The sequence below is a fragment of the Cynoglossus semilaevis genome, chromosome 13 (assembly GCF_000523025.1).
Source record: "Cynoglossus semilaevis isolate Cse_v1.0 chromosome 13, Cse_v1.0, whole genome shotgun sequence".
NCBI lineage: Eukaryota > Metazoa > Chordata > Actinopteri > Pleuronectiformes > Cynoglossidae > Cynoglossus > Cynoglossus semilaevis.
In genome coordinates, this window is record NC_024319.1 from 7,304,372 (window position 1) to 7,327,133 (window position 22,762).

The following is a 22,762-nucleotide window of genomic DNA, read 5'->3' on the forward strand; positions in this document are numbered from 1 at the left end:
ATAAAATGGGCGGTGACAATACTCACACGTCATTAAATTACTCCTCGACTAAAATTCGACTTTATTATCAGATTAGTCGACACAAAAAAAATAGGAAGCGGAAAATACACACATTACAAATGTCCGACCATTGCATCAGTGGCTGTCCTCCGACAGTAAACAGATGAACAGTCAGTGCCTCAGTATTGGACTCATTGTGCTGCTGTGTGAGAGCAAGAGTCAGCTGGTAATATGAGGGGTCGCTCTGTGTGTTGGTGAGAGCATAAGCTGGACATCCTCAAGGCTAAAGTACTGATTGTGTGGGTACAGAGAACGAGCTTGTACTGACTAATGTCTGACAGAAGACAGATAGACAGGAGAAAGGAAACATCAAGAAGGACAAAAGTTTTCTGAGTCGAAACTTACACAGAATACACACAAAGAATACAATAACATACGTTGATAAGAAAATATCACATAAAATATGTGTTGTGTTTCCTGATCACTAAGGCTGCTATGCAAATAAAGGGAAATGACTGTCCTAAAATAAGAAACAAGTGTAGCTATACAGTTTGGAAGATGAAACCCAAAGAGTAACTGAACCATTGGTTGAAGAAAAGTGGAATTCTCTGAGAAGATGAAGATACAGCATGCTTTATTTATAAAATGTTTATACTGTAGCTGAAAAATTCTTGCATGGTCAAATATGGACTGTGCAGCACTTCAATGCACCAACTGCTTCACCAGATGTCTTTTCTTATGAGTGTGTGTGGTTTTAGGAGAGAAGGAACTCAGTGAATGGCATTTAAATGAATAGTAATCAAAAATCAACCAAATATTTTATGAAGGAAGTCACCGATTTTTTTAACCAAATATCTAAGAAAGCCAGAGGGTTCTCAGGAGCTCTGCTCCTGCTGGTCATTAGTGGTACTGCTTCTTAGCAATGCCTTTCAGAGGAAGGACTCTATGTGTAAATCTTTTCCTTCTTAGCAATGCCTTTCAGAGGAAGGGCTCTATGTGTAAATCTTTTCAGTTACAGAGGCAAAACAGCAACAAAAATCAACATAAGTTGTGCACTGCAGGACAAAGTTGCATCCAAATTTCATTTTAAGCCATACTGCATGTGTTTGTAAATGACTTATTACTTAGAGATCTTTCATGAAGTCTAATTTTTCAATATCATTACTCCCATACTTTCAGCTCTTTAAACATATAAGCCATGCACTTACTGAAGTGGGATAATAAACTGACTACATTAACATTCCACATGGTCAAGCCTTTGACAAATGCTATGCATCATTCACTGGGCATTTCACCAGCAGCCTCCTTTTAATGCCTCCCTCCTTTCATCCCATATTAAAGAATTATTTTTTACCACTGTTCTGCATAATGAGCCAGTAGTAAGGAAAGACCACACGTACTCTCTGTGTCAGCTACATTCGAACAAATCCTCGGAACAGACACACCAGTCTTCAAACAAACTCTTAACAACACCGATAAGGATTTTACCCTCCTTGGAGAATGTCAGGAAAGGAAGTTCTTTAATGACTTGTATTTACTAGAAGTTGTCAAGCATCTGGACAGACAACCTTCCTGACCGCTCAGACACTGACAACCTCATATTTCTGCTCTGATACTATTCTTTCAAGTTTCAACCCTCTGTTCATTCTCCTGTTACACCCATTTTCTTTTCTGTCTATTAATGTTTCAGTGCCACCCACATCTTTTGTACTGATGGACACAGTGATATTTTGAGTGTGAATCACAACCAGAACAGTAAAACATGTTACGAGTATGTGTCTGCAGTACTTACCCATGTCCTGAGGGAGCTATAAAGTACAGGCAGCAGTGGATTCGGCTATCAGGCATCAGTCTTCTATTCACCCGTGATTCTGAATTTAGATAGTCTTCGAACTTGCTGTCTATGTGGTCGATGATTGGCTGCCAGCTGCAAATGACAAATGAGAGCTTCCAATAAGAAAAGTCTTTTTAACAATGAGGACCATTGACTGATGAGAAGATAGTTTCAGTCACATTTGTATCCCATAATTCCAAAAACAAATCATTAAAATCTGAACAGATGAATTTTGCATTCATAATTGACCTGAAGATTCTTCTGTCGGGAGTGTTTTTTACAGGAGTTAAAAATGACAGCTAATGAGGTGAACAACAGTTGTGAGGAATCTTACCAGTTGCTGTTGTCGACAGCATCTCCAAACCCTGGGGTGTCCACTATTGTGAGCAGCAGCTGGACGCCCCCTTCTTTTATTAAAACTTTTGACTGCTCCACCTGTGACAGGACAAAGAAAAATGAGGACGTGTTGTGCAACCAATGACGATTTGTAACAAAAACATAGCTTCAAGGAAGGTGGGGCCCGGTAAATTCATTATCTGTCTGCCGATAACATCACAGATCATATATTCCACATAGAGAAAAAAAAAGCACTGGAGGCTGTTAGCAGGTAGCAACAGGAGCCACACACACACACATGGGAGTACACACATGCACACACTGCTATTAGCTAAGAGTGTGCTGTAGTTAGAGCTGAAGTAAGCAATGCTATCTATCTGGAGGCAGACAGGTACCTGAGGCAGACATCGGTGTTGTGTAATTACAGAGGATAAAGATTTGCAACAATTAGAGCAGAAGAAAACTGAGTTTGACTGACTTGTTTAGGTCATGAAATAAAAATAAGCTCCTTTTCGGGTTGTTAGGAGGCTATATTACATTCCTAATATGTTCTAAAATATTCTGAGTAATATTAGCACAGGGTGAATAAAAAGACTACATTACCCAATTCTAAATGGATTTTTTTTTACCAATTTACTGTTCATCATCTTAATCTGCCCAACGTCAAATGAAGTGTTTTTGGGTCATAATCAATTCGGTATGATCCCAGGAACAATGATGACATTGTACCTCCTCTGGACTCAATTCCTACAACTACAACTGTAAAGTCATGAATGGCTTTTACCCCAATGACATCACAGGGAAGTTGAAACAATGACAGGAGATTTGAGTAGTTACACGGTTGTTGACAGAGAGGGAGAGAGAACCACTACCCCTACTCAACATACTGGTCCCTCTCAGTGCTAAACCTCAAGCATACCTGTACGGTCTTTTTGATTCGATGTGAAGGTCCAGGATACTCTGCTGAATACAGGTCTGTTAGGAACAGAGAGTTGATCAACGTGGATTTGCCCAATCCAGATTCACCTGAAACGAGAAGAATTAAATTATGATTGGCTTTTTTTTTTTAACTAAAGGACAATCTGGGAAAGATCAGCCACATACAGTACATGTTGTTTTATTTCGATTGACAAGCTGCTTGTTGACACAATGTCACAAAAGTCTTTCTGGTCTCATTTCAAGCTAAGCAAAATTGAATGTTGACATTCAAAGGGCATGTGTCTAGAGAGGAGATGAGACTGACATTTGCCTGGGCCATTGATCCATTTGGATAACAGTTAAAAGGCTAAAGAAACAACACAGACAATTGGCCATTGTGTGCCCTGTTTCCAAGTTCCACTGAAAAGCATCATTAGTGGAAATGGCCACTGGCACTGCCTGCCTTGGCCGACAGCCACAAGTCAATATTTAACGGGCCTCCATTTACACCAAAGCTGCATTCAAAGGCTAATGCCCAGAGCTTGTACTGTAGCGCTTGTTTGTTATGCTCTCAATGCAAAGCACGAAGTAATCTTGTAAGAGTGCGTGTGTATTAAATTCCCTGTGAAGAAGATAGGGCCCATGAAAATAGCAACAAGCAGCCTCAACATGTGGTTTGTGTGTCATGTGATCTGTGATCCACTGACAGATGTGACAGCCACTAGTGGTCTGGATCAACCCATTGTTTTTTCCCCTTCTTTATCATCCTATTTTCCTTTTTCACACAACGGCTGTCACACATTGCGTTGCACGGCAGGGACATGTGGGTAGAAGCAGAGCAACAGAGCCAAGAGGAACTGAATATCATTGTGTGCGTGTGTGTGAGACAGAGAGAGAGAGCGAGAGAGTACAAAGTACAAAACAATGTAATGCATTCACCAACAAATGGGCCCAGAGCAAATTTTTCAACTTACAGTTTCCATGGTTGCCGCAAACACCAATATTGTTAATAATTTCCCCCTAACCATTAGTGACCACATCTATAATGCGCAAACTGAAGAAATGAATATGCCAATCTGAGTTTACACCTAAAAGTAAACATCCTCATTATGTTGAAATTTTCTTTTAAAAATGTAAACCAAGTAATAAAACATGATATATGTTTGATTAAATGTGCTGTATTTAAAGAAAATACATTTGTATATAAATAATATATATATAGTTGTATATATATATATATATGTATTTACACAAAGTAAACCCATATATTTCCTCCATGTAATCTAAAATAAATTGCGCGTACATCTTTTGTGAACTTGGAAAAATATGTTAGACAAACAAAAACCCTTCAGGGCCGTTAGGAATAGATTTTGCAAACACTAGTGAATAATTAAAATCAGCTCTCATCAATTAATTCATAAATAAATCAATGATTGGGGTTAGATTACTATTTTTTTTTTACAAGGATTGACTAAGAATGGAGCTCACACTGAGCCAGAAAAAAAACAGTTAGTCACCAGCCAGCATTTTATTCACACGTAGAAACAATAGAACTTATTAATAGAAATCTTCCTCTTTCGAACCATGTTTTTTAGGATATAGGTAAAGTAATGGAGTAATAAAGAAACTGTACTGTACAGTATACACCCAAAGAGTCCACTGATAAAGTGACTGCTGACTGAGAAGGGAGATGCACACGACAGGAAATGGTTTTGACCCAAATAAACATTTTCCTTCCAAACAGAGAGCAATCAGCCGGAGAGGATGTTGGCTCTGAATCAACCGCCACATCCAAGCATTTTAAAAAGAATGTCCACATATTTTATTCCCTGTATGAAGCTCAAGATAAAACTAACCCCAAATTTTTAAACCTAAAAAGTTTCCTCAAATGGCAGCAGGGTTTTCTCAACTCTTCTCTGACTTTAATGTTACAACACTAGAGACATGTCCCAAGTGTACAGTGTGACTTTTTGCAGAGACGTACAGAATTATTTTCTTACAAGCAACAAGAAAACCACAAGGAATGATTTTAAGAACACCACAAAGAAAACAATGAAATGATTCATTGGGAAACAGAAATGACAAGCCAGTGTCCTTACCCACGACCATCAGGGTGAACTCAAACCCCCTCTTGACAGACTTCCTGTACACTTGGTTGGGAAGGCTTGCAAAGCCAACATATCCTTCCAGATTCTTCTGCTGCTGTTTACAGAACAAACAAAAGAAAGTTGTCAAAACCATAAAAGAAATGCAAATACAAACTTTAAAACCACAATGAACACAGTTAAAAATGATTATTGCTGATTGTAAATGTTTTGTGTTTTTTTTAATCATTAACATTGGTTTCTGAATTCTTTCCATCTCGTCCAAAACATATTCTCACAGCACACCAAACTTGTATATATATTTAGGTGCTTGGGACAAGGTGAGCACGTCCAGCTTTTGCTGCAGTTTGCAGACACAAGAACACACTGATAATTCTCAATATTTTGCCCTTTTGTTTGTGCATCGGAAAACAGCTCAACATGCCTTAAACTTACTGTGTTTTTGCCACTGCTATTATGATAGTAATAAACTTTAATTGTAAACTATAATAAAATGCATTTCGGTAGTACACATTTGTAAATATTGTTTTTATGTTTCAAGTATTGCAAATTCATGCACAGTTGAGCTTATCACAGTACTAATTTCACTGCTGGTGTACATGTACAGCTAATGTACATGTGAAATGCTCTAAATACATAGATAATCTCCATACTTACAGCTATTGGTGCATATTGTTGAAATGGTGTTCCAGTGGGTGAGAAGAAGCCAGGTTGGCATGGCCAGAGAGTGATGAGAGAGGGCAGAAGGAGAAAAAAAAGGAGAATCAATCTTGGGCTTTTTGGCAGACACACTTTTCTGTATCCACAATCAGTTTTCCAAACTGTGAAGCCCGAGGCAATGAGATCCACAATCTTCACTACTGTTACTCCACAGACACTTGGCCAGTGTGGTGGTGCTCCCAGCACATATTCCACCTCACTTGTTCCTTTAATGTCAGCAGCACCATAAATTAGTACGACTCATTCTTTGTAGCTTTTTCGTTTTATTCTGCTTGTCAGTGAAAGACAATTTCTTCCTCCTGAAGCATCTCCTCCTGCCACCCACCTGTTTGTGTATGACAGTGAACTATGACACTTGTGCTGATTTGCTTGCAGAATATGCAGTTAAAACTCTGACCCAGTCTACATGCAAATGGAAACTGCCTTTCATAGACAGGAAAGCTGCAGATTCAGTCTCAGACAACAGGCATGTTAAAAGACCTAGCAAATGTAACAGAATGTAAATGTTTTCAAAACCATGTTCATACCTTAAAATTGAACAAATCTGCGAAAAGTAGACGCTGACAAAAAAAATTAAGGTGTATCATTATCTCACTCAACCACAGTGCAAAACTTGTCCATGCCACATGAAAATTTTGCGTATGACAACCTGCACGGCCCAGGTTTTGGTATTAGCTTTTGTTTAAGTTTCACTGTCAGTAATGAGGGGAAAAAACAATCAAAATGGATTTCAACCGTGCTAGGATTGAACAATTGTTTTTTTTTTTACCACCACTATAAAGAGAGCTGATGAATAATAATGAGTTGTATGGCGTAGTCTATGATTTGGTCATGATTTGGGTTATTTTCTTAATATAAAGACATAACAAAGAGATCGGTTACGTTAAAATTAAAACTGTCAGTTTCTTTTCCGGTGTCTTCTGACACGTTTGCTAAAGGAAGTGGTGGAAAGGTGCAGGAACAAACGTTATTTCCTACAATAAGTCACTGCAAATGCTTTTACTTTTCACAGTTTTACTGGAAGTAAAACATAGAAATAGGTGCCAGAAGTTAAGGATCATAAAAGTCTGAACCTGAGCAGATATGAACAATGTCACGTTGCTTCCTTCCTTATACTAATACTAACCCAACCGTAAGAGAGCTTCCTAGTTTGGGTTTGAATGCCTGACCTGACAACTGCAGTTTAAATCTGATTATTGATCACACACTAAAAGACTGCTGCAATCGCTACATAAAGCTACAATGAACTATCTAAAAGGGCTTGACAGAATGCATTTGCCTGTATATGGCGTTAAATTAGGTACGCAACAATATGCACGTTTATCTTCTTTGTAACAAAACATGATGCATGTAAAAGGAAACAATAGTTAATTGGTGACAGCCCTAAAACCTCAGATATTGTTTTAGGGGAGCAACTGCTAAAAATGTACGTCTATCAATGACAAGGCTACTCCTTCAATTTAGCAAACTGTTTTTCAGACTATCCTCAGCAATGAACCAAGTGATGACACAGCTGGCCAACAAATTTGGAGGAACTTGCTTCTTCAACATTTACTATAGAACATGAACAGGGATACAGTTATGTTTTAAGCCTCTAAACATAAGTCTATTTTAACAGCTAGACTAACTATTCACCTACGACATTGATAGTGACATTTGTCATTGATATTGTTCAGTCATTTTAAAACTCACAGGAATGCTTGGCAATAATATTTTTTTCAGCTTATAAACAGAATTTGAGCAAAGCAGCAAGTATATCATCCACAACAGGCAACTCAGCTGTTATACATATATATGCAAATAAAAAAAAACAGGCAAGAGCTTTCAGGCCTTGTCGTAATGACAGTCCTCTCTTTCACAGGTTTTGTTTTTTGACCCTGATTTGCTTGTTAAGAACACAAGTGAATTGACGTGGACTGGGTGATGGCTCTGTGCTTCAATTCACCATCGTCTGTGTTGAAAAATTGCTGGAACCAACTACATGATATAAGCAAGCGAATGGGTCAAAACTGCGTTCCAGCAGATAGGACATGGACATTGTTCTGCTCTGCAATACCAACGCTACACGTTACACAACTGTTCTGAAAATGTGTTCGGTACATGCATGTATTTGTACCGAACATCCCAAAACCAATGGTTCGGTATGAACAGACGTACCATTAGAACCCTTATATTTATACAGAGTACAGAACCACCTATATGCAAACCATGTTACTACTGCAGATAATTAACAAAAGGTTTTAATCAAATTAAACTGGTGATGTCTAGTTCTAATTAACAATTAGTGTGTTACATGCTACCACTACCGTAGCCAATACAGGAGAAATATCATTGACGGCCTTGTCTCAACTTTATTCTAGTATCCTATAAAAATTATTCAAAGCACACATTAAGATTGTTTTTTCGGTTAGCCACAAAATGTTTACATCTCATTTGGTCACAAACGTTTCGTTGGTTGTAAATAGGGATGAAATATCAACTGAATATTCGCAAGTATATTTCCAATATTAATATTATCGCATACTCTCCCTTTATGGAACTTTTTCATAACGTTGCGAGACCAATTATATCTCGGTAAAGCTCGCAACAGGGATTTTACATTGTACCTTAGATATAAATAATTTATCATCGACCACAGCAATTCTGCCCAACATACCAAATCAAATTAGCTAAAATCAAAGCTTTACAATAACATTTGTGTGCGAGAATCTGTTGGTGACTGGAGTGTACGTAGTTCGTGTTACTAGCTTTTAGAACCGGAATACAAGGTCAATTTCTTCACGGAATAACAAATGTTTAGTGAGAAAAACTAAAGACAGGAAACGACAGTGTGGTGAGGCTACAAGAAGCTAACATTATGTTAGCCGGCTAACAAGTCCTCTTAACCGGAGGCGGACGACTGGGCGTTGGTTGCTCAGACAACTGCACAAGCTGCTAAAAAAGCGCCAGAACTCTGCGGTTCACGTCCCTCAAACAACGATGACAAATATTAACAGAGTTGCGCTTCTAAAGTTGCCTTTCGGATACACTGAGGACGGCAGCTAATGGCAGCAGACTCACCCATAGCGTCTCACTCCCTGCCGCTTCTCAAATACCTATCATTCACAAGCCGACATTCCCCTTCTATCGCTGAGGTTTTTACGTTGACTTACGCACTACGATAAGCACAACGACAGCCTTTACGCACAGAGTTTACGTCCATTAAATGGCGTACATATGTACGGGAATTACAAAGGAGGCGGCGGTCACAATTACTCGCGAGAGCATAAAGTTCCTTTCACTCACGATGCCCTCTCGCGATATCTACACTCTGTTTTAAAGCAGGTTAATGGTTAATGCGCTTCGTTTACCACACAGATCACCGGTTCGATTCACCGGGGCAACTAATGGTCTTTTATTATTATGCCTGAATAAATTATTTAAATACGACTGTTGTACTCTGATGCTAGAGTACCGTTTAATGAATAATTTAAAAAAAACACTTCTGTTTGAATTTCGCTCATTTACTGGTTTACAAAATAAAACTTAAATGTAATTAAAATCAGTGACAGATATGAATACATAACATAACATAATTTTGATACAAAATATTTTGGTCTACGAAAACTACTGATCATTATTTTATCCATTATAATAATATCAAATGGATTACGCATTTTATGCTTGAGCTGCTCTATTCTATATATATTATCTGTGTGTTATTAAGGTCAGTTATTACGTTTAAATTATTACATTTTAAACGGCATATTGAATCATTTTTCTGGGAACACTCGCCTAAGCGAATAACTTGTTAAGAACTTCTTTGAAACCTGAATATCTGTAACGTTAAACACCTTTGTGTGTTTGGTATGCGTGACGTCAATGACGTGTCCTCACTCACAGCGGCAGAATGCACGTTTGCGCGCGTGCGTGTGCCGCAGTGACGGAATGGGACCGGCGTCCGTTGTTGGCATAGTAACTAGAACTCGGACTTCATCTGTGTTTGTTTAAAAAACTGAAAACCTTTGCAGGTGTTACAAAAATCCCGCAAACGTCTCGGTTTTATACTAAAACCACTTTATAAATAGCATTTATTGAGGTAAACGCGTTTTATGATATACAACAACAACATCCTGCTGCTGCTGTGTGATAGTGGGGGAAAAGGGGTAAGAAACGACATTCGTTCCAACTTTTTTGTAAAATACACCTCTAATACTACTACTGAACTGTACCGTTAGGCGATGTTAAGGCGGATTTATTGACCCACTGTGTATTAAATTATAGATACAAGTTCATTTGTGGTGTAATTAGGTCAGTAAAAAATAATTATTTCCTTGCATTTCTTCAGGTTAACCCCCAGTAACTATATTGCAACTTAAGCTCGTAAGCTTCGTCAGTTAAAGAACAGGTTACTCATGGACGCACATGGGAATAAGGAAAATGTTCAACTCGGTTAAAAAAGCCGAAGATAAATTGTCCTTAAAGACCGCAGTAATTCACAGCAAGTAAGCTTCATTTTTTTCATCTTTAAATATAATTATATGTGTAATCCATCAACATAACCAAATTCACTATATACTGTATATATTTTAAAATATGTTTACCTTTCTTATTGTAGGGCATCTTATGATCTCAGGAGGCTTTACTCTCTGCTGACCAGAACCGGTTCAAGACAAGAGGTAAACTACCGTTGATCAATTTAAAATCTTTTTTATGGCAGTATGTTTTTTCCCATATAACATTTGGTATTGCTGGACATTGTCAAGAATCCTTTTTGCAATCCACCCTTTTTCTGCCTCTTATCCAAGGTTGGGTTGTGGGGACAGCATTCCTAGCAGAGAGCCCAGACTTCCCTCTACCCTGCAATTCTTTCTAGCTTCTTTAGACCAGGCTTCTATCCCTACCTCTAAGGCAGAGCCCAGCAGCTCAGCCTAGGAAACACATGTTGGCCTTTTTATTCTTTTTGGGTACTATCCAGAGCTCCTGATCATAGGTGAGGTTAGGAACACAGATTGACCAGTAAATCGAGAACTTCACCTTTCGCCTCTGCTCCTGCTTTACCATCAACAGTGAATTTCCAGTGAATTCCCCCAGTGTGGGATGAATAAAGTCTTATCTTATCAATAGATCAAGGCAGAGACTGCATCACTGCCAACCAAAATGAGTTGGTGCAGGGTTATGGACCAAGTTCTGACACCAGGTATACAGAGACCGGACACAAGGTGTTGAGGGTCAGGTTACCCATAATCCCAGAGCAACCCCCGTAGTATATCCTGGTAGATGTCCTGTTTCCCTGTTGTTTGGAACACTGCCTCTGGTGCTGCGGCCCGAGGCACTGCCCCTAAGGTCCATGTCGACCAAAGACAGCCCCACAACATCTCACCCCCACCCTCAGGCTCAAGAGCTATTTAACCATCTCTGTAACCTCAGTCCCAAAATAGAAAAGCCCACCTCCCACCTACGAGACCTCAGACTCGGCTTTCTCACTGCAAGGCATGTCGTTTTCATAGTCTTCCTTTACTGGCTCACAATGTCGAGGGCTTTTGCCAACTTGTTGTTTTTATTTGGCTAAGCTTTTGCTATTCCTTTGCAAACTTTCTTCTCTCTGCTAGACCAATATCAAATTCATTTTTTGTCAGTTTTTATATTTTATTTAAATTATTCATGTGTTCACATCTTAAGTCAAGCCCGATACCTATTTCCTAATTTAAGCCAGTTTTGTACACTACACAATCAAATGCTACAAGCTAACAGTGGGCAGAAATGCTGGGAATTATTTTTTGTGTTCTGTGTATACAGTAAAATGTGTTGTGTTACAGATAACATCGCTACGCCAAAGTAAGGTACAAAGCAGTGGAAATAGCAAACCACATTATCATCATCATCATCTTCATCAGAGAGGAACAGACAGTCAACAGAAAGAGAAAGATGGCAACAGTGAGGCCTGTGAACTGGAAAAATTCAGGTTTGTAGATTCTTATCCATCCGTTCTGGGGCAGCTCATGGACAAACTTTCAAACTTATGCAGAAAGGCTGGGGATTGAACAAGTGACCTTCTTGTGTGGTATTTTTAATTGTTCAATAACAAAAACAATGTGCGTTTTTTTCCAGCATCACCTATAAAGACCAAAGGAGCTTCAGTGATCACCCCCTACATAAACTGTTCTCCAACATCCTTGTGTCTTTGGTGAAGAACCGACTCTGCAGGTAAATGCCCACCCCATGCTTCTCGACTATCACATCAAAAATTAATAGTGTTCATATTGATTTTTTTCTTTTTATCTGTAGCGAATGGATTGACCATGCAGCCCCTGAGTCTGTCCTCAGGGTTCTTATATGTCTGCGATTACTCATCAGAGATCCTCAGCATCAGGTAAGATATGAACAGTAGTTATATGTATATATGTATATATATACATATATACTGTATATATATATACATTTACTGTTTCTCTCCAATAGCAGTCTTAACACTATATATGTATATATATATGCATGTATATATGTATATATATACATATATACTGTATATATATTTATTGTTTCTCTTCAATAGCAGTCTTAACACTATATATGTATCTGTATATCTATATATAGATACATATATACTGTATATACATTTATAGTTTTTCTCCAATAGCACAGTCTTAACACTTACCATTTCTATTTCCTGCTTCCCTTTTTTAGAAACTCCTCCATCAGCTGCAGGGCATCAGTTTACTGAGCAGGGTAAAGTTTCACTGTTTCCTGAACATGCTGCATTAGTGCCTTTTCTCCACATATACTGTGTCACATGTTGTCCCTCTTCCTCTCCCACAGTACATGGCATCCGTCACTGCCACATACACATCCAGAGGAGACCAAGCCTTTTCTATGGCAGAGAGACTGGTCACGCTGACCTGTGAGTAATCTGACGACAGCTGCTGTAAAACACAATCACAGACATAAACAACTGAGTGATAAAATCCAGACAGGGTCTGCTGTTTATCACTTTCATTTCATCCGCAGACATGTTTCAGAAGCTGTCCGCTGTGGAAAATCAAAGGGCGATGGTTGTCGAGTGCGGGGCTCACAGAGTACGTGATGAGTTTAGAAAATGATTGATTCGCAGTCTATCTGCTGTTTGTTGACAAAGTAGCATAAAAGGATCCATAACAAAAGGATGACGAATGATCACTACCAAGAAGAAGCAGAAGATTGCTGCCTTTTCAGAGAAACCTACCAGATAAATAATATTAGAGTTGTATATAAAATGATATTCACGTAACCAGGTAAATGAAGTCCTTTATATCTCTCAATTTGACCAATCGTCTGTTTCTAGACACTGGTGATGCTTCTCTCCACCAATGACAGCAGTGTGTTGCTAGGAGCTCTGTTGGCGCTCACCACTCTGGCCGAAAGGTGAAAACATGGTAATTGTTGGAAAATGTATCAAACACATTCACACAGTCACTTGTTTCTTTTTTGCAGCCCTGAGTGTAAGGAGAAGATCGGGGAGCCGCCAATCATAGAGAAGTTACTGGTGATCCTGCAGGAATACGACCTGCTGTCAAAGAGGTGATTTTTATTGGCCGTTTGTTTTCCCGCGCCCTCCATATTGATCAGAGGCTAATGTTGAATTACAGTAAAACTTTTCCAGGAATGTATTTTATCCTGAATTTATTAAAGATTTTGAAACCCTAATACTGTAAAAAGACCATCCTATGTTTGTACATCGAATTAAATTCAAAATATTTTTTTCCTGCTGTAACCAAATTTTCCGACTTGCAAGCTAGATTTTTTTAACTGAAGGTTACAGTTGGATAAAAATGGGTCTAGAATTAATAATTTAATCACACGATTCTCAAATTTTCTTTTTGTTACTCCAATGTGATATTGAGTTTTTTCTGATCTGATGTAAAAAATACTTTTTTTCCCCTAAGATAAACATCTTCTCATGTGATTGTCAGAATCAGTGCTGAGCTTCTGAGGCTCCTCTCGCCAGTACGACAGGTGCGAGACCAGGTGAGGGCGCTGGACGGTTTGCCAATTGTACTGAGCCTGCTGCACGGTCAGCATCTAAAGCTCCTGTGGAGCCTGGCCTGGGTCCTGGTCCAGCTGTGTGAGGATCCTCCAACTCGGGCGGAGATCCGGAGCTGGGGAGGAGTACAGCAGCTGCTGTGGCTGCTCAACAGGTGGGGGGGGAATTGCACAGTGGACCATCTACTATGGAACCTGGGATTTTTGAAAGAATAATTTGGTGAAAATGAACAGGACCTTAGCAGATATCAACCCTAGTCTTGAAATCTATAAGGTGTATTTTATATATTATATTATATATTAGGCAATTTGTGTGGTTTTAATGTCATCACTTCTACACCAGCCTGGGTAAAGGAGGTTAGAACATTCCAGTAGCAAACTCTGAATCACAGTCTGGGATCTAGAATTTAAAAACATGGATGTTTATCTACTAGACAGGGAGGGTCAAAAGAAAACAGCCAGCTGGTTGCATAAAAGGCGGTTTGCTCCTTACTCTCCTGTGTGTCTGGATTCATTTTCCACGTTGTTTTAATTTTGTTTCAAAAGCATATTTGTTATTGTGACACAAAATATAGCTAACAAAATAGAACTCCTTGCAGTTTAGTAGTTGCTAATGTAATCTATTGGTTTGTAAGAAAATATCTATAGGTTAGACAAAATATGAAAATAAAGACTGACCACAAAGATCTTAGAAACAGTCAGAAAGCAACTCAGAAAAATGCTTCACTTGAGCCAGACTGGAATAGCAATTCATATTAACGGTTAATTAAGTTGTCAAATATGTAGGGGGATAACATTATATGTTATATTTATATTTATTAAGAAAAAAACATTTGGTACGTTTTGTTTAAAGCCACAGAATAGAGCAAAAAATATTATTTTCATACCTGTGTGCAACATTGTACTATAATGGTATAACATTGCCAATAATGGTTCATAATTCTTTCAGCGACAGGCGTTACGTCTGTGATCGTACCTCAATAGAGACTCTCTCCAGTGCTAACGCCGCAGGTCGCATCCAGAGAGAACACATCAGAGAGGAACTCAGCCCTCAGGAGGAAGTGGACAACATTCAGGCTCTGCAGTCAGGTTAGAGAAAACAAACTACATGAAGGGGTTTGGACAAATGTGACTCATTCTACAACAATGGCAGCTCTGCCATTTGTCCTATTGGTCTGTGCTCGTTCTTCGAGCTGCAGGCAGCTAGGAAAGGAAATTACCATTTCAGGGCTTGGTCTGATTGCCACTGAAGGCAACATCTACAAACTTTAACTTAGATTTTTTTTTTTGTCCTACAGAGGTGGTCAGAGTTATTCAAAGAGTTCTTCAAAGATTCAAATAGTTTGTCATCATGTATAAAAAGAGAGGAAAGCAATTTGTTCTGTGTAATTGAATTCTTTCTTTGCTGTCCACACTGATGCCAGGTTTTATAAAATAGAACAAAAGCACAGAACAATAAAAGAACAATAGGTACAGAATACAATCAATTCTATAAGAAATAATTAAATTAGAAATGTATCTGATATATACAAAACTGTATGCTGTGCAATGAGCTATAAATATGATACGCTTGTTAATTTATTTTTTCCCTTTACCTAATTTTGTCAGTAAATATTTTGAAAGCATAAAATTCAGAAACAGACAGTAGTGTAAAAAACAGGACAACATTTTTTTCCCCTGAAGAAATTTTATCAGCAGCACAGAATGTAAACAAGGATTTCCTGAGAGATGGAGCCAATCACTGAAACATGACTTGTATTTGTGATTCAGAAGAAAACATTAGTGTCAGATGTTTGTATAATGTATCAAATTGCTGTAAACATTAATGTTTCTTTTTGTTTGTTTGTTTGTTTGCTTCCTGATGTTAGGAGTAGCAGTGTTGTCCTTCAACAAACTGTGTCTAAAATTAAAAATAACACTCGAGTTTTTCTGCTGTTTGTTCACAGCCTGCTGTACAGCACTGACTGAGCTCAGTCTGGATGATGCTTCTGCCCATCACATTGTGCAGGTTAAACTTCTAGTTCCTATTGTTCAAGTCCCTTGTTTACCAAATAGTGTTATCTTTATCTACGCAGTATACCAAAAGAGTCTGTTTTTTTTATATGTATTAACTTTTCAGGAAAACGGTATATTTATCATTGCAAAGTTGGTCTTACCAAAAAGTGCTGGAGCTAAGGCTACATCTTTGCAGGTACACGTATTTATACATATACATTATTGACTTGTTAATACAGTTTAAAATGTAATAATTCATATATAATATCCTGAATAATATCCACCTGTTCTCCAATTGCTAGTGCTTTGCATTTCGGACTCTCCGGTTTCTCTTCAGTGTGGAAAGAAACAGACATATGTTCAAGAGGTGAGGTTTTATAGTTAAAAGGCTTAGATAATATTAGACGTTTATATATAATAAAGTCTTCCCTGTCACCTCAGTCTTGCTTAAACACAGTGAGATTTAAAATTAGCTTCTGGCACGCTGTAGAAAGAGAAATCTCCATAAACACGCTGTTACATCATCTCCTCTGCTTCTCAGGCTCTTTCCCACTGACCTCTTTGAGTTGTTTATTGATGTTGGCCACTATGTCCGAGACCTGGCTGCCTATGAGCGACTGCAGACCAAAGTTTCACTCTACCCTGTAAGAACACAGCCTCTCACTGTTTGTCCAGCTGAGCTTTAGGGATGCTAAATAATAACATGGATAAAGGAATCATTCAATTAAATCTAGTAAAAAATATATTTATCGTACTGAAAAAAATTGATATTAAGGAAGTGACTGTTTTAGCTAAACTTCATCTTTTTGGCAACTTTGCTGCTACTTTTTGGGTTTGTTTTTTATCTAATATTTTTAGGTACAATTTTAGCCCACATTTTTTCACTTTTAGGCAAATTGTTTACTTTACTAAAATAAAGTTATCTTTTGGCTGTTTATGCAGTTTTGGGTTAGCTTAAGTCTCGAGTGTTACATTTTTTAAATTTTCTTTTACAGAAATGTAGCTGTGTTGTATTGACTGGGCTGGAAATGTTTAAAATTGGTCAACTGTAACAACCCGAATCAGACATCAGTCAAAAAATATATATAATTTCCCCCAAATCTCTGTTAATTATTGACTGCTGTGTGGTCATCTGGTGCAGGAGGAGGAACTGGACAGACTGAGAGAGAGCATAATGGCTGTGGATCAGAACAGACCACCTCTTAAAATCATCAATGGCTACTCTGTTCTGGATCATCTGGGCACTGGAGCATTTGGAAGTGTTTTTAAGGTTTAAAGAAATATCTTGAAAAAAAAATCCTTGAGAATTTCTTATTGCTCAGACTAACTGTTCTTACTAACAGGTAAGAAAGCAGAGTGGACAGAACCTCCTCGCTCTGAAGGAGGTGAACCTTCACAATCCAGTGTTTGGAAAAGACAAGAAGTCCAGAGACAGCAATGTGGATAAAATTGTCTCTGAGCTGACCATTATCAAAGAACAGGTGATGCTGCACTCAGGAAGTGTGTCGTAATAATCCAATTCTAAATACTTTGTAAATGAGTTTGGTTATTTCCCTCCACAGATGACGCACCCAAATATTGTCAAATATTACAGGACATTTTTAGAAGGTGAGGATTGTTACTTTGACCTTTGTTAGGAATTGTTAGGAAATGGTAACGGTCATTACATCTACTTCAAAAGGTGATCAGCTGTACATTGTGATGGAGCTAATTGAAGGTGTACCGTTGGCCGAACACTTTAACTCTCTGAAAGAGAAGCAGCAGCAGTTTACTGAAGACCGGATATGGAATATATTCATACAGGTAACACATACTGACATAAATAAACACAATAATTATCTTACCTTACTTTAACACGTATGATTCTAGCAGTAGCAGTATCTTTTGATGAGATCACAGCGTGTCATGTCCAACTGAATGTTTCTAAAATTATAAAAAAAAGAAGTCTCTTATTTGTCCTACAATGGGAAAGTTCACAGTGTGAGTCTTTGCAACCCTCTCAGGTGCAATTTATATATAGTGGCAACATCATATTATATATTTTATATACTAAAATATATCATTTCACATGTTTGTTACTTTCACACTGACAGCCGTTAGAGGGCACTCTAGACCTGTGTGCCAGTATCTGTTACTCTTGTGCCACTGAAAATGTACGTTTGTTATTGTCACAATGACAGGGCACTGCTGTAAGTTATACTTCGGAGCGACTTACATATGTTTTTTTTTCTTCTTCATTATGCTTTTTTTTTTGCTGTTGCGACTTATAGTCCAGAAAATACGGTATGTGATTCATCTATGGCGGAAAAACCTTGAACTGCACGTAAGGCAAGCATGATAACCACTACACGATGGAACTACAAAATTGTTGCGTTAACCACAGATCTGCTGCAACAGGCTGCCAATAGGGAGTGACAAAGTATGTGGTTCCTCTGGGGCTTGAACCCAGTGAAAACACCCCCCCGTGATGGTTCACTGCTTCTTTACTGCTGCTAAAACGTGTCCCTCTTTCCTCAGATGTGTTTGGCACTGCGGTATTTGCACAAGGAGAAGAGAATTGTCCACCGTGACCTCACACCCAACAACATCATGCTGGGGGAGAATGACAAGGTCACCATCAGTGAGTGTGCATTATTGTATACTACAGCATCAGTGTTTCAGTGAAATGTGTGGGATTGCTGCTCTATCACTGTTTTCTCCCATATCAGAGAAGCTGTGTTTATATTGCATCATTTCCTACCTTTCTTTATGACCCTTTTCCCTTTCCTCTGCCTGAAGCTGACTTTGGTCTGGCAAAGCAGAAGCAGGAAAACAGCAAACTGACCTCAGTGGTTGGAACGATCCTTTACTCCTGGTGCGTAAATTATATACTGCAACCCTGCAGGAAATAGTAATTGTGGTCAGACTGTCTTTCTGCAAAGTGGTCATAAAAAAAATCTATTATTTTGGATGAACACTTAAGACATAAATTAAAAGTTGACTTTGTAAACTGCACAATAAACTGCATCTCCGTTTTTAATTATTTTCTTTAAAGTTTACGTGAGTCTATGTTTCCAATGTTAGTCCTGAAGTGGTGAAGAACGAGCCGTATGGAGAAAAGGCTGACATTTGGGCTTTAGGCTGCATCCTATACCAGATGACCAAGTTACAGCCTCCATTCTACAGCAACAACATGCTGTCACTGGCCAGCAAGGTAACACCCCCTGTCCACACCCTCACACACAGTCAAGGCATTGATTTTTCATCTTTTCATTCCTTTACATTACCCTAACTGTTACAAATATATGACGAATCCTAATCCTAATCCCAACATATCCCAATTTATCAGAAGCTAATTCTAATCCAATTTCAAAAAAGATCAAAACATGCTCATTTTCAACCATTGGTGGTTCAGTGGCAGAATTCTCGCCTGGCCGGACCTGGGGTTCGCGTCCCGGCCAATGCAAACATTTCATCTATTTCCCCAGTGTGGGATCAATAACATTCAATCTACGGTAATATCTAAGGGGGGATCTGTACCATGTGCCTTCAAGGACAAAAGTATCTCTGCAACAATAGGGATTAGTACAGTGTATCTGGATAATGAACACATGGCATATCATTTTAATAACATCTATGTTACGAGTTGCAAAATCAAAACGATTTAAAGAGGCCAAACTAGGAGGGAACTTGTATAATAAATTATAGCTAAAAGTTAGCATTATATCTTGTGTTTAGGCTAATACCATCAACTATACAGAAATTGGGAAAATGTTTCCAAAAATAACAGGAAGTTAGCAAAAATACTGATACATAAATGTACCAACCAGCTGACAGTTAGCATAAAGTAGATAATAGGTAAATACAATAGACCTGTAACGTAATGACATATCTAAGAATAGCTCAAAGTTTTAATTTTATTTAAGTTGCAAAAGATTAAAATCCAAAAATAAACCTGTACAGAAAAGCTGAATTTGCCTAAACATAAATTAGTCACATATTTACAACTAAAAACATTCAATGGACCAAATAAAGCTTCTCTGCCCAAGGATGTTTTGTTTTTTATTTGCATTTTTTTTATGTTGTTCTTCTTTGTGCTTCTGTTAGATTGTTGAGGCAGTTTATGAACCGATTGAAAAGGGAGCTGTTTCAGAGCGAGTGACTGACATGGTCAGATGGTGAGACTTTTATTTTGAGTGATAAACTAATTGTATAGATTCCAATAAAAAAATCACAGACTCGTCTGCTTGTTAAAACAATACCGTGCTCCATTCAGGTGTTTGAGCCCAGATGCTGAGCAGCGACCAGACATTGTGGCGATTAGCTCTAGGATCTCTGACCTAATGATGAGGCTGATGGACGGCCTCTGCACTTCCCATAATGCACTGGAAAGGCGGGCAGAGAGAGACAGGAAACGAGCACAGAAGTATTTCCTGGAGAGACAGAACAGCAGCAGCACCAGGAACTTCTGCCACTCGCACCTGTCACTGCAGGTGAGGAAGGACAAAAACAACATTCTCCAGTATATAAACTTTTAAGTCTGAAGAAATAACTGAGGTTGACTTTTGGTATCTGTAGAAATTGGTGAATATTTACATTTCTAATTGATGTCTCGCTGCCTGCAGGAATTATCCTTGGGGGGAAATGAATATCTGACTCCTCCTTCTCCTGCTGTCTGCAGCTTAGACCAGAGCGAGCAAATCATCTGTCAAGGTGAATTCACATTAGGTTTCACACTCATCACATAGGCTGGGTGTTGAAACAGACCGTAAACAACAGTTGAGTACAACACAACCAGACAAGAATATTTCTATGTACCCAAATTAACTAGTTTCCTATATAATCAAAAAGTGATATATTTGGTTTCTTATTAGATAATGTGAAATGTTAAGCACTGGACCCAGTTACTTATAGTGTGAGAAAAGAGAAAAGAGGTAGTATAGATAATATATACACGTGATCCTTGACTTGCGTCAGAATTCAGTTCCTAATGTTCATCAGTACTTACGTATGTCACTCACCTACGCCAACACAGTGGTGACATCATCATCTAGGACAGGGGTCACCAACATGGTGCCCAGGGGCACCTAGTAGCCTCTGTTCAGGAAGACTGTGTCAAACAAGTAGCTCTTCGCATTATTAAGTGCCCTTGAAGTAGCTCTCCGTTTCAAAAGGGTTGGTGACCCCTGATCTAGGACATAAAAACATCAGAAGAGTCCGACTTACACCTGGAAGCCATAATGAAGGGCAAAAATGTCCCTAAAAAACAACACAAATGAAAGAAAGCAAATATAAACAACCATCATCTGCATATAGCGCTGCATGAAGACATAACCGTCTGCTTCACTGTACTCAGAATGATGGAACAAGACTGGACTGTGTACACTTTTTACTGTGGACATTTTCTGGAAAAATACTTTTCTGATGGCACACTTTGTCTTCAGTGGGACAATTTTTAGGCCCCCAACACATGAAAGTGCTTTATTAGGCTGTTTGGAGTAAGGATTAATAGAATCAAAGTCAGATAAAATATTGAAAAAGGATTCAAAATAGTCATATTTTATATGTCTATGTAAAGTTTGAAGAATGCTAAAATAAATCAGTGTGTGCGTGTGTGTGCATAAAGACGCCTCAGGTGATGAGACTGAAACATCTGACACTAAGAACAGTCTCACAGCCAGTGGAGGGAAAGACTACGGTCAGTTTTCTGTAACAATACTCATCATGAATAATTATAAACAGTGTGTTTACTGAAGCTGTTTATGTTTTAATTGTAGGCAAGAAGCTATGCAATATTTAAATATCTTGTGATTTGCTTTTTCTGAAAGGATTGAAGCCAGATACGTTTGTTGAACCTGACCAAGTCCAGACGCGGTAAGTAAAACTTTGTAAAATAAAGTAAAGTGATTTTTGAGTATAAGTTACAGACACCTGACTGACTAAGCGCTAATATGAAGATAAAATATGTCATTAAAAACATGGCCGCTGTCAAATCCTTTCACTCCTGCCTGACACCCACCATAGAAGAAATTGGTAGTTTAACACTGAGCTGTTGGTCTACCGCTGCCTCGTGTGGACAGTTTGTGTCATTGAGGTAAATGTGTTGCAGACATTTTAACACTGTCATAAAACAACGCTTGGGGAATCTTCGTTTGCTTTGACTGCTTTGGTAGAAGAGTGGAAGTAAATAAAACGAAGAGCTCATGAACACTAACTGAAAAACACACACAGCAGCGTTACTGTATAACTCACAAAACGTGATCATGAAATGCTTATAAATGACCATTACCTTATATCTTATTGCCAATGTCCCACTTTACAACTTATTTCCATTCAAGAAAAGTCCACAATGTCCGAAACAACCGTGTTGTTGAAAAACGGTGTTTCTCACAACTATGTTCTATAACCACCACTTCCGCATGTGGTTACGCGCCAAAAAAGAAACACTGCCATCTGGTGGCGTCAATGTTTATACCCCCCTTTCCCACTTGTTTGCAAGTAAATGATCAGTTGTTTGTTAAAAGTACCTTTATTAATATTTGTGGGGGGTTTTTGTTGTGTTTTTTTTAGTGCGGAGCCTGCTACAGACAGGATTAAAGCAAGACCAGGTATTTTTGTAACTTTATTTCCCGGTCAATTATATAAAAAAAGGTAAGTTTAATCATTTTTAAAAAAAACTTAGTTTCTTAATAACGTATTTTCTTTATTTTTTTAATTGGACATTTTTAACTTTGAATTTGTAAAACTTGACCTTTACCCGTTTGCTCCCGATTCCTTTAATATCCTTGTCTGCATTTAAGGAAACGTTAAAATAATTCCCTTTTAGGTCCCCTTTTGCCTCAAAGCCATAACATAGAAATACAGAAATACACCTGCA

At 38.3% G+C, this 22,762-nt stretch overlaps 2 protein-coding genes and 1 long non-coding RNA gene across 11 annotated transcripts in view; 1 reads left to right on the forward strand and 2 right to left on the reverse strand.

Moving 5' to 3' along the window:
• The window catches only part of septin7b (septin 7b), a 19,457-nt gene extending 10,355 nt beyond the window's left edge, over nucleotides 1-9,102 (reverse strand). For 2 of the 3 annotated variants that reach the window (XM_017037829.2, XM_008323277.3), the window contains exons 1-6: nucleotides 8,974-9,102; nucleotides 7,530-7,531; nucleotides 5,188-5,290; nucleotides 3,090-3,196; nucleotides 2,169-2,269; nucleotides 1,793-1,927 (exon numbers count right to left, since the gene is read on the reverse strand). In XM_017037829.2, the coding sequence (XP_016893318.1) occupies nucleotides 1,793-1,927; nucleotides 2,169-2,269; nucleotides 3,090-3,196; nucleotides 5,188-5,290; nucleotides 7,530-7,531; nucleotides 8,974-8,977 (452 nt within the window). In that variant the 5' untranslated portion in view covers nucleotides 8,978-9,102. The remainder of the gene's footprint in view (nucleotides 1-1,792; nucleotides 1,928-2,168; nucleotides 2,270-3,089; nucleotides 3,197-5,187; nucleotides 5,291-7,529; nucleotides 7,532-8,973) is intronic. The other variant, XM_025061587.1, reaches the window with a different exon arrangement.
• Nucleotides 9,103-9,182: 80 nt separating this feature from the next.
• On the forward strand, nucleotides 9,183-22,750 carry LOC103388358 (serine/threonine-protein kinase Nek10). Of its 3 annotated transcripts, XM_025061582.1 has the most exons (30): nucleotides 9,183-10,058; nucleotides 10,241-10,397; nucleotides 10,511-10,571; nucleotides 11,712-11,857; nucleotides 12,004-12,099; nucleotides 12,181-12,265; nucleotides 12,580-12,621; nucleotides 12,712-12,793; nucleotides 12,901-12,968; nucleotides 13,214-13,293; nucleotides 13,363-13,449; nucleotides 13,842-14,066; nucleotides 14,861-15,000; nucleotides 15,858-15,919; nucleotides 16,031-16,102; nucleotides 16,209-16,273; nucleotides 16,448-16,550; nucleotides 17,048-17,176; nucleotides 17,250-17,387; nucleotides 17,469-17,514; nucleotides 17,588-17,709; nucleotides 18,424-18,526; nucleotides 18,685-18,760; nucleotides 18,970-19,099; nucleotides 19,993-20,063; nucleotides 20,162-20,378; nucleotides 20,511-20,598; nucleotides 21,512-21,583; nucleotides 21,714-21,759; nucleotides 22,456-22,750. In XM_025061582.1, the coding sequence occupies exons 2-30, from the start codon at nucleotides 10,318-10,320 to the stop codon at nucleotides 22,538-22,540; spliced, it is 2,817 nt and encodes a 938-aa protein (XP_024917350.1). In that variant the 5' UTR covers nucleotides 9,183-10,058; nucleotides 10,241-10,317; the 3' UTR covers nucleotides 22,541-22,750. The 3 variants fall into 3 exon arrangements, with proteins under 3 accessions (XP_024917350.1, XP_024917348.1, XP_024917349.1); XM_025061580.1 differs by having other exon boundaries at nucleotides 15,858-16,102; XM_025061581.1 differs by lacking the exon at nucleotides 22,456-22,750 and having other exon boundaries at nucleotides 15,858-16,102; nucleotides 21,714-22,277.
• On the reverse strand, nucleotides 12,287-22,357 carry LOC112487934 (uncharacterized). Of its 5 annotated transcripts, none has more exons than XR_003051504.1 (9): nucleotides 22,175-22,357; nucleotides 20,907-21,076; nucleotides 20,482-20,590; nucleotides 20,148-20,372; nucleotides 18,647-18,784; nucleotides 17,751-17,829; nucleotides 16,464-16,548; nucleotides 14,888-14,990; nucleotides 12,287-12,815 (listed from the first exon to the last, which is right to left on the reverse strand). It is a non-coding gene; the product is annotated as an uncharacterized LOC112487934 (long non-coding RNA). The 5 variants fall into 5 exon arrangements; XR_003051505.1 differs by lacking the exon at nucleotides 16,464-16,548 and adding an exon at nucleotides 17,535-17,652; XR_003051503.1 differs by lacking the exon at nucleotides 16,464-16,548 and having other exon boundaries at nucleotides 12,289-12,815; nucleotides 20,894-21,076.
• Nucleotides 22,751-22,762: the final 12 nt, after the last annotated feature.

What these genes read in the sequence shown, in the direction of transcription:
- LOC103388358 (XM_025061580.1), top strand. Translation starts at nt 10,318, where the DNA reads ATGGGAATAAGGAAAATGTTCAACTCGGTTAAAAAAGCCGAAGATAAA. An exon ending in CCAAAGTTTCACTCTACCCT is followed by an intron (nt 16,551 to 17,047) that starts GTAAGAACACAG and finishes CATCTGGTGCAG; the next exon opens with GAGGAGGAACTGGACAGACT. An exon ending in ACTCGCACCTGTCACTGCAG is followed by an intron (nt 20,379 to 20,510) that starts GTGAGGAAGGAC and finishes CGCTGCCTGCAG; the next exon opens with GAATTATCCTTGGGGGGAAA.